The sequence below is a fragment of the Delphinus delphis genome, chromosome 18 (assembly GCF_949987515.2).
Source record: "Delphinus delphis chromosome 18, mDelDel1.2, whole genome shotgun sequence".
Classification (NCBI taxonomy): Eukaryota; Metazoa; Chordata; class Mammalia; order Artiodactyla; family Delphinidae; genus Delphinus; species Delphinus delphis.
The window spans coordinates 69987697-69999060 of record NC_082700.1 but is presented as its reverse complement, the minus strand read 5'-3'; the positions used below and the strand labels follow the sequence as shown (position 1 = coordinate 69999060).

Genomic DNA, 11364 nt, shown 5'->3' with positions numbered 1-11364 from the left:
CTTTATAATATAAAAATAAAGAAATAAAGAATCATTTTGTCTCCTGTATCAATCACACAGAAACGTCATAGTTTTGCCGGGGATGGCTTCTCCTGGAACGTATGTGTCGGCATGGAGGCACAGAATAATCTAGCCTGAAAGCAGGGCTGACAAGGCAGCTTGGCGTCACTGCCCCAGATCCCGGCATCACTCACCACGGGTACCACTGATGGACCAACCTTTCTAGGAATCACAGTTCAAAGCAGACTTTGCCAGTGTGTGGCTGTATCTCTAATTTCCACAGCAAACTTAATAATCTTCATTCTAAAATTTCATTATCTGAGAAAGACTTACACCCCACTGAAAGAGAGAAGTAGTAATTACGGATAGAAAAGTCCTTGTTACAACAGAGAGCCGGATGTGGCTCATAGATAAAAAAAAAAAAAATTGCCTGTGAACTTTCACGATGTACTGCACGTCCTATTAAAAAGCGCTGTTATTCACCACCTCCCCCTGCAGACATGTACCTCACTCTACTGCTTCTCACTACCAGTCAGGACTGTGAGTACATCCAAAACCCACCATGAACTTAACTTCTCCTTCCACATTAAAAAATATAGCGAAAAGACCAAACCCTGAAGAATAAAGTGAGAAATTAGGGAAATGCAACAATGGTGATTTTCTGGTATTTGAAGGATACCAGAATTTACTGTATCTTGACATAACTCAGAAGGTAGTACTTCAAAATCAATCTATTACTAGGAAGTTTCTAACCTTAAAATTACACTAAAATTGCATACTAAAAGGCATGTTCTAAAAAAAGGTGTCATTTCAGTGAAACTGGTAAAAGTTTTTGTCAGAGAAAAAGCACCTCCGAAAATTCTCTCCTCCGTTAAAGTCATGAGAAAACTGACAAAAATTCTCAGAAGCATGTAGCAATCTTAACCAAAGGCATGTAGCAATCTGAAGCATGTTCACTCAAAACGGCTGAACCTCAGCTAAGACAGCAGTGTGCTTTGTGACGTTTTCAATGGCCCTGTCCCCATGCCATCTCCCGCTCCATGGCAGCCTTGAAAACCAGCAGCCTGGCAATCCCTGGAGACTGTTCCCCAGAAAACACCACGTGCAAGGCCGTCTTTGACTGGACTCAGATCTCTCGCAGGCTGAGAAGCCTTTCCCCAGGGGTTTGTCTAGAGGATTACAGGCAACTGTACAATTTTGTGGCTGCCTTAGATGATGGCTAACCGTTGGGACTAATTAAAAAGCCTAAAGGGAAAGGCTGGGAAATGTCCAGAGGGGCTCAGAAAGCTGTCATATTCCTGGGTACCAGCCACGCACATCGCGGGGCTGAATGCATCCTCGGGGAGGACCTGGGGAGGACCCAAGCGCTCACCCCTGGCTGACCCTGAGGCTCTGTGCTGCAGGTAGTACTTACAGAGATGCCAAATCCAGTGGTAAAACACGTTCTCTAATTAACAGCCAGCCAGCAGCACGACCCTGGGGAGCCACCCTACCCCTTCTGAGCATCTCAATTCCCTGACTGGATTGAACCTGTCCATGCGTAGGTGAAAGCATGTGTTTGTCAGAGAACATGCATGCAGTTGTTCATGGGTGCACTTTAGACTCTAGATGGCTCAGAAACTGTGCAAAATGTCTGCGTGCATATGTGCACTTTTTCATAAAGGGTCTAACGTCTTCATCAGATAAAGGAGCCAATTACTCAAAAAACAGTCACGAATGACTAAGACCAGATCTCTGGTAGGCCTTTTACAGTAGTAAATTCTAAGGGAAGATTTAAAAACCATACACACACAAACATATTTGCTATAAGACAGTAGAGGCCTTTTAATATTGTCTACGTGTGCTTATTTTACGGAGGAAGGATGAAAGAAGTATAGTAGCCAGAGAGATAAAAATAAAAAATTAAACCTACACAAAAGTTAATCACATAATAAGATTCGGAAATATATTCAAATAATTGCAAGCCTATAAGAAACATTATAAATTATTTCATGTTGAATTTTTTGTCTATGGATTTAATGTATTATTCATTTCTGTTCTAACCCCAAATTTTATTTATGAAAAATTAAGACCAACTTTAAGAACCTTCAATATTCACTTTTATTATTTATAAAAAAATTAAGGTATGAGAGTGCATATGGTGTACTGCGATCTTGGGTTTGCACATTTATTCACGTGTTTACATTATTTCGACTTTAATAAACATACCATATATGTATCTTTACAATACCTGATACAGATTTAAGCTGTCTGGCACTTATACATGTATTATTAGTTCATTCTGATGCTCTGCATGTCAAGAAGATGTTAAAAATGATTGGCCTGAAATAACTCCAAGATGAAGACTGACTGAAGCAGTTATGCTCCAGCGTTTGCCACAAATTTATTTGTGCCGGTTTTATTTTCTCCCCTTAATTGAATGTAAACGTTTGCCAAAAAAAAAAAAAAAAAACTGGAAATGAAGTTCTGTTACTTTTTAGTCTAATAAATAATTTTAGCTACGCTTAATGTAGCTTTTTTAAGGCCTTCATACAATTGAAAAAATTAAAGTCGCGCATGTTAAAACCCTGTTCATTTATAAAATAAAAAATAGAATTTTACAGGTTTGCAGTTAAAAGTTACTGTTCAAAACCTCTCATGCATGTAACAGCTGCAACCCAACTGAAAGTCCTTGGTGCTGGCAGCCAGGGCACAGCCCGCTGCCAGCAATGTGAGGCATTAAGAAAACACCATGATGTCAGAGGTCTAGATTTACATGTATTAAGCCACACGCCAGCAAATTCTCTGATAAATACACATCATTTTAATAATCAGTATTTGATAGCAGATGAAAACATGCATTAGACTAAAAATGCCACAAATTTGTTTTTATATCCATTCACTATAAAACTTCTTTAAAATTTAAAGTCTTGGTTCCTATTTTAGAATACAGAGTAATCAGGAGGATACATGATGGGGAGCCAGTTTTCGGTAAAAGACGCACAATGGGTCCATCCAAGCAGCTTCATCAGCTGTAACAAAACACACACAATTATTAAAGAACAGATGTTTCAGGCTCAGCATTTAGGGTAAATTCTGTATTAAATATTTAGTCGTAATAAAGAAGCAGCAGGTAGAACTTTCCTTCCATCAACTCACCCACAACCTTCCTTCCGCCCGACCCGCCTATCCTGGCGATTATCATCACCCCTGCCAACCCTCCTGCCTTCCCTCCCTCTGTCCTCCTGGCTTCCCATCGACTTGACATGACTGGCTCCTTTCCTTCCGACCACCCTAGTTTCCTTTCCCTCACTCTTCCTGAGTGCCTACGGTAGTCAAACACTGTTCTAGGCATTAGGAAAAAGCACTGAACTCACTTCCCACTTTCAGGAAACTTAAGTTCTATGCAGGAAAGCCAAACAGAAAGTCAGCAAGCTAATGAACAGATAATAAATAAGTAAATAATAAGAAATGTATCAGGTATATAGTAAAAATAAAACTTGCTATAATACAGACTGGGAAGTGAGATGGTCAAGAAAGGGATCTCTGAGGTGACACTTAAGCTGAAATCTGAGTGACAAGAAGAAACCTACTCTGTGAAAATCTGGGGAAGAGCTCTCCATGCAGCTGGAAGAGCTGGGTCCTCGTGAGGGAAAGGGTGCGCTGTGTCAGCCAAGCAGAGAGGAGGCTGGAACGGCAGAAGCAGAGTGAGGACGCGGGAGTGTGATATGAGATGCAGCTGGAGAGGCCGCTGGCAGGGGCCAGACCACACGGGCCTTACAGGCCACGGGGAGGAGTTTGGATTTTACTCTAAATGTGACGGAGCTTCACCAGGAGGGGTCTAAAGCCATCTTTTCCGGCTGCTGTGTGGAGAACAGACAGCAGGCGAGCAGAGTGGAGGGGAGACAAGTTATGAAACATCCCCTGGTGTGAGCATCTGGGTGGATCGCGGGCTTCACAAATGTAAGAGCTCAGTTCACAGCCTACGTGATGAGAAGACATTAAGTTCCAGAAAGAGCTCTCTCAGCCTCCTCAAAGATCTGAAGAAGTGAATTTGAAATGTCTTACAATTTGAACTGACAGAAAAGGTCTGAGAGTAAAGATAACCTATAGTTTACTCTAATTACCAGAAATTGCCCCAGGAACCTACAGGTGAGTTTTACGTCCAAAGAATACCTTCAATATGAAGACCAGACCCTCGGCCGCCTTTGGCAGGACTAGCGTACCCCAACCTCCATATACCCTTTAAGCATAAACCAACTATATGTGTACAAAGACAAGGCTAGGCTGAAACAATTTCTTGGGGTTCAGTGAGTTCTTACAGTTGACACTTAATTTGTGCAGAGAGCTCAACCACAGACCTTCCCTGCATATAACACATGGTAAAATAAAAAATGGCCTATCGTGTCAAATGAAGAATAAAATCAAACATAAACTCTAGAAGTTCAACCGTTTTAGAACTGAGCCAACACGTATTTAAAAGAAATCATCTGCTTCCTTCATAAAGGAAACCTGTCTTCTAACTACACAAAATATGCAATGCATTTTGCCTATGTTGAAAACACTAGAAGCTAAAAATATAGGTTTTCTGGACAGGAGTGAAAAATGTTTTAAAAATTTAAACAGCTTACTGACTACATTTCATGCATTTATTTTATAGTTCACATTATGTTAACTAGACTAATAATTAGTCACGATAAAGTTGGTACTGTTTTATCACTACCGTAAGGCTTTCTAACTATCTTGTCACTCTACAATATTGAAATGATACCCAACAGTGGCAATTTTAATATCACTTACTTGAATACAATTTTTCCAGTTTTCTTTTGTTGGTTTTTCTTCCACAAGTTTAGTTGCAAATTTAAGGCCTCTCCCATACATTTTATTTACGAAGGCATGCTTGTATGCAAATGTCAAAACCTACAACGTAAAACAAGATATAGCTCATCTACAAAATATTTACAATTTAAGCCATATTGCTTTAATAATGAAAGAACTGGACTTCCCTGGTGGCGCAGTGGTTAAGAATCCACCTGCCGATGCAGGGGACACGGGTTCGATCCCTGGTCCGGGAAGATCCCACATGCTGCGGAGCAACTAAGCCCGTGCGCCACAACTACTGAGCCTGGGTGCCACAACTACTGAAGCCTGTGCACCTAGAGCCCGTGCTCCGCAACGAGAGAAGCCACCGCAACGAGAAGCCTGCACACCGCAATGAAGAGTGGCCCCCGCTCGCCGCAACTAGAGAAAGCCCGCGTGCAGCAACAAAGACCCAACGCAGCCAAAAGTAAATAAATAAAAATCAAAGAAAAAATAATAAAGAAGAAAAATAATGAAAGAATGGAGGCTTTAACAGAAGTGTAGCTTTTCAAATGAACATGTTACATCAAGTAAATTTTAACAACTTTTTAAAACAACAATTAACATCTTTAAAAGAGCTGGGTATCCCACAGAACAGATAATCTATTTGGGGAAAGAAAGCTATTATGATAAATCACTAGCTGTTGGAATCCATACCAAAATACCTCTATGCAAAAGAAAGCAGAGCTAACATAAGTGATGACAAAAATTGCAAGTTAGACGTACAAAACTACAGTCACTATAAATTACCAGAATTGCGAAAGAGGATAAAAGTAAACAAATGAAGTGTCATATTATATAAACATGTTCTTACTTTCAACTGCTTCCTTTTGTACAAGTTTTCTACCTTTAATTACTGCATTTGTCAAAAATACTCGTAAGCATTTGTTTATATCTTTAGTCTCCACTTTTAGAATGTGCATGTCCTCAAAGAAAGGAATCCTGTCACACTTACCTGTATTCTAGAGACAAGGAAAGGGCTCAACAACTGTTGCTACAGACACAGTAAACAGACAGGTGATATAATGCACACCCCTAACATAAGAGCGCTGCGGCAAGAACAGAATTCTTTATAACAGCTTTACTGTGATGCTCATCAAGTGTCTATCGACTTGATGCCGGACCAGGCTCTTATTCATCTTCTTCCCAGCAGCGAGCGCAGTGCCTGGCACACAGCAGACACGAGATAACTTTGTTAGTAGTAACAACAAGTATTGCTGACGTCCTTCCAGGTACGTGATACTCATTCATAAAATCCCATGGTACGCAGCACCACAGTCCCACATGAGCATTCGGACACCCGCCTACAGTCACACAGGTCAAAGCGGCAGGGGCAGAATCCAAGCTCCAGGGGCCTGATTTCAGATCCAAATTCTTAACCTCTGGTGCTGCTTCCTTCAGTTTCTGGAACATTACTGAGTTCCTTCTATAAAAGCACTACTGAACTGAGGTGGAACAACCTGAAGGAGATAGGAAGAGTTTTCTCCTACTTCAGAAGTCTTTACTACCGATCACCATAGTTAATCTTGAAAACAAGCACCTGTCTCCTAAAAAACCGCCACAGTTTGTGCTGGAAGAAGAATTCCACTGATTACATTTCCTTTTTTCTTCCTTTATGTCCAGAAGAAAGGAAGACTGGCAAATACCTGTAGCTATATAATCTCTACTGTTAAGAATTATAGTAGAGAGCTAGAAGGCATTTTACATGTTTTTATAATCTAAACCCAAAAAGCTCATCAATGTTACTTTTTCTACACTGGGCTTTAAAAATTGATCAGGTACAAATCAAGATGATAGTTATTTAGAAGTTAAAGAGTTTGGAGAGAAATAACAAATATCTAAACTAACCAGAATACCGCCATCTCCATCCCTGACAAATGAGCACAGGGACAGGTGTGGGAAGGTACGAAGACAGCTTTCAGACGCCCTTAATTTTAGCTGATACATAAATGGCTTAACCAAAAGCCCGCCACACACGCTCTCCAACTGTTTCCCCAGCTAGCGTGGTCCACCAGCCACTGTGCGGACAGACCAAACAACGGTCAAGTGGTTTCAAAGCCGGGAAGACCAGGGAGGCCTCGCTAAGCACCTCATCTTCTTCAGAGCCCAGCTCAGCCTCGTTCCATTTATCCTCGTCCTCTCTGGCCGGGCCCGCTGGGCACAAGGGATCTGGGACGCACCCCCAAGAACTGCAGCGAAACAAGAAGGAGAAAGGGTACCTTACTGTCGAAAAGATCAGTCCATTTCGTAGCTTCCCAGAAAGTTTCCGTCAGAGAATCCAGGGCGCTCTCTCCCTCCTCCTCTCTCCCTTCCAGGTCGCCTGATGCAGCCCCGTCCTCCTCCCGGGTCTGGAGAAGGTGGTCGGCCAGGGCACAGCCTTTCCTACACAGGGCGTCTACGAGCGTCGACTTCTGCTTGTCCATGTCACTGTGTGCCAAACCAACACATTCCACAGATCAGGAGAGCATCTTTAAAAGTACAGCCTCACCCGAAATTAACCTCATGCCTTCTCTGCCTAAGATTTACAATGCAGGAATGTGGTGTAGCCATGGGGAGACATCTGCATTGTGCAACACACGAGCCACTGTGTTCCACACACAGATTAAATGAGTTAGGATCGCTGTAATCGGTTGAAACAGCATGCCATGCACAACAGAGGGGAAAGACTGTTGGGTCAATTCTGTCAGCTAAGAAACTCTTAGAACAGTATCTTCTAAGTGTTTCAACTTCTTATGTCAGTCGTTACATACTTGTGCAGTCGTGAACTATCACGCATACACAGAGCAAAGGAATACAAGGCTTACTCTAGCATTTTAACACATTAACTCATTTATACTCAAAATAACTCTATGAGCAAGAGACCATCAGTTGCCTCTATTTTGCAAAGGAGGAAATCGAGGCACAGAGAGATCAGGCGATCTGTTCAAGGTCCCACAATTAGGGAGCAGCAGATCCAGGACTCCGAGCTCTGCGGCTGGTCCTGGAACCCCTGCTCTTAATCGCCGGGGCCACCTGCCTTGCTCCAGGCAGGCAGCTTTGTTTCTGATGTGTTCCAATGCCCAGAACAATGCCTGGCACGGAACAGACACTCAGTAAATTGCTGCTGAATGAAATACAGTAACAGCCTACACTCCTGGGACAGTACCGGCCCCTCGAATGCTTATTTGACGCATCCTGCCCAACTCCTGTCAGATACGTCTAAAGACGAGGATTACAAGTGCTGAGAAGATGACCAGGAGGCACTCAGATATGGGATGAACAAACTGTCTACCGGTAAGCATGATTCTGAAGGGCCCAGAGTGAAACGTGCCGCCTATGAAATCCGCTGGGACTGTAAAATCAACAATTTGTACAAAAGACAATTAAAATAAGAAGAAGAGGAAAAAAAACCCCAACACAACGCCAATAACCTGCTACAACCTAAGTTACCCACCTTAATACATTTGCAATGCAGATGAAATTATGCCTAAAAGATGCCCAAGAGTTTATGAGCAAAGACTTTCAAAGTTTAAAAGAGCCAACTCTCACTCTCTTTCCTGGGAAGCGTTTCTGGGGACTTGAAGTGCTTGGTCACTGTGGACTTCAGAACAGAAGGATGGACGGGCTTTCATTTACTGAGTCCCTCCTTACCCCACCACCTCTTAGGTGCCAGGCGGCGCCTGAAATGTCTCGGCAGTACTTCACTCATGCTCTACAGCAGCCTCAGCAGTCAAGCGTTATCCCCACGTTGTGAGGGAGAACGGGGGCCGTGGAACACAACTGGGCAGGCAGGGCAGGTCTGGATATCCACTCACCTACGGCATCCCGACTGACTGTCCTGGCCGCCCAGAGGAGGGCTGCAGGATGCAGAGCTTGGAGGGCGAGGTGGGGTGACAGGTGTGCTGGACTCGCCAGACCTGGATTGAATCACCTTTAAGACCCCTTTCTATTTCCGCATTCTGATCCAATAACCTAAATTCCACATATCTGGAATGTTCTCTTCCTACCCTCTTCTAACTTTGAACTGACCTGCTCGGATTAAATACCTATTAATCCATGATGGTTTCCCTGCTCTCCTTCCCATCGTCTTTCACAGTTTAAAGTACTTATTATAACTGTTTTTTTTTTTTTTTTTTTTTTTTGCAGTACGCGGGCCTCTCACTGCTGTGGCCTCTCCCATTGCGGAGCACAGGCTCCGGACGCGCAGGCTCTGTGGCCGTGGCTCACGGGTGCAGCCGGTCTGTGGCATGTGGGATCTTCCCGGACCGGGGCACGAACCCGTGTCCCCTGCAGTGGCAGGCGGACTCTCAACCACTGCGCCACCAGAGAAGCCCCTCTATTATAACTGTTAATCACATTCCATCTAGCAATTATCATCTTCTGTATTAGGCTGTATGTTTTCTAAGAGTAGAGAGTGTCTTGTTCATTTTTTTTTTACATTCCTCTCAGTGGTGCTACATACAGTGCTTGGTCAATAAATCTCTCTGAATCAAAGTTAGTTAGGGACTGATCAAGATGGTAATAGCTACATTTTAGGAAGTAACTTCAATTAGATACTTTAGTGGACTAAGTAAACTGCAGTTTAATTAAAACTCAGATCTCCTACAAAAAGTTAGTATTTTTAAGATTACAAAATGGCCATCTTGCAATTTTTGAAACGAGTGACTTAAGCGAAAGCAGCTGGAAATGAGAAATCCATGCCCCATTTAATCCTTTGTATATAACTGGCATTTCATAATATATATAACTGGCATTTCATAATGCATATAACTGGCATTTGTATATAACTGGCATTTCATAAATGGTGGCTGCACCATCCACTATTATTATTAGCAACAATAAAACAGCAATGTTTCGAGAAGGTTCCTTTGGAAAGTGTGAAAGGGTGCTGACAATGGCCAAGAACCTATTTTGAACAAATTTTATTCCGCTTGAACACTGCTGCTTGTAAGATTCGTTAAGACCTGTAATATCAGTATAAACGATGCAAGGTCAAGAGTTCGAGCAGTTTAAAATCAAGAGTTTTGTATGTATATAAAAAAAATTCTGACTGAAGCAGATGGAATCTTTAAGGGAAACTACCATATTTTCAGGCAGCCTGCACGGTTTCAGTTTATTATTAGTTACAATAACGCTAAGAGGAGGAAACTTCTACCCTTGTAAGTTAAGGACCCCCAGGGTTGGAAATAAACCAAAGTGACAGAGGGGAGACTGGTACTGGGAGTGTGGGAGTGTTATCAGGAGATGATGGTAGGAGTTCGTGGAAGGGTGAACGGGAGAGCCGCCGGACCGTCACACCAGCAAGCGGAAACCACACTCTCGCACGGATGGAGCCTTACAAACGCATTAACCCAGCTACGCGTCTGTTGTACACATCACGTTAGAGTTTCCTAAGGCTAAAGTATAATCCCCCCACCCTTGTTCTCAAGTAGTACTGTAAACCCAGTTTCATAAACTGAAGTTGCCAGATAATGGCTTTAACCCAACGTGATTTCTTATCACTTTACTAATAAGCATATAAACTAAATTTGGAGCCTGTCATGCTATTGGTCAATCAACACTTGAAAAATTAATTTTACAGGGTGCTCTGTGCTTCCTTCTCCATGTGTCCAGTTCACACATATCCCCCAAATGGCTGGACTGCTTGATCACAGCCACTCAAATCTCTCCACCATGACAGCACCTGATGGTGGAGGAGGCAAACGACTTTTCTTTTGCTTAATCTTAAACGACTGGAGAAAATTACTGTAAGATATTTAAGGATGGAGTATACCCAAATCGGAAACTCCAATGATAAGGATATAAAAAATACCAGAAAAGAAGGATATTTTCAATAATTAAAAAAAGTAACTAAGAAATGAGATGCAAGAAAGAGTATTTACTGGTTAGGTACTTTTTTATAATAGCTGCATCGGGCCTGGGGTCAGTCTTCATCGCAATATAAACTGCTAGGGCCGTTTGATCTATATGAGAAATAACAGCATTTGCAGCTTCGACAATTTCATTAAGCCTTTTCATTCGTTCCTGGGGAGGAAAAAAAAAGAAGAAATAAGAAAAAAATGGATGTATCCATGAGCCTCCTGACGCATTTCACTTCTGTCGGTCATGCCCGTGAGAGTTAGGACTCCCGTGGTGCGGGACCAGGTAGGCTGTGCAGCCCAGGGGCTCCGCACTAGCTCCTGGTGTGACCTTTACGACGGTCAGCATCTCTAGAAAACCTGAGCTCAGACGGGAAAATACACCCTACACCCCCCACTGGCGCTGAATGGAGTAATAAGCAAGATAACGAAGTTCACAGAAATATAAACTGTTTTCTACAGAGGCAGCTCTTTCCTTGGGTAACTTAAAAGTTCAGAAATGTGATCAGCTATGTTACCCCAGTCCCACAGCACATGAAAACAGAAGTAAAAAAAGCACCAGCTGATGAGACAAATTCTAATTTATTACTGAAACCTCCGAAATGAGAGTAAACAGGAACAGAAGCAACAGAGTCTCACTACGGGCCCCGGGCTGTCCTGGCGTCCTCAGCAGTCCAGCTCCTCACAG

At 42.6% G+C, this 11364-nt stretch overlaps 1 protein-coding gene across 4 annotated transcripts in view; it reads right to left on the bottom strand.

The window, feature by feature from the left end:
- Positions 1 to 1810: 1810 nt before the first annotated feature.
- The window catches only part of TPP2 (tripeptidyl peptidase 2), a 68558-nt gene continuing 59004 nt past the window's right edge, over positions 1811 to 11364 (bottom strand). The window contains exons 27-30 of one of the 4 annotated variants that reach the window (XR_009516784.1): positions 10712 to 10842; positions 7064 to 7266; positions 4780 to 4899; positions 1811 to 3011 (exon numbers count right to left, since the gene is read on the bottom strand). Coding sequence is in view for 3 of the 4 variants with exons in the window: in XM_059995782.1 (XP_059851765.1) it covers positions 2922 to 3011; positions 4780 to 4899; positions 7059 to 7266; positions 10712 to 10842 (549 nt within the window). In the remaining variant the exon portion in view is untranslated. Of the gene's footprint in view, positions 3012 to 4779; positions 4900 to 7058; positions 7267 to 10700; positions 10843 to 11364 lie in introns of those variants that run through there. The other 3 variants (XM_059995782.1, XM_059995783.1, XM_059995784.1) reach the window with 3 other exon arrangements.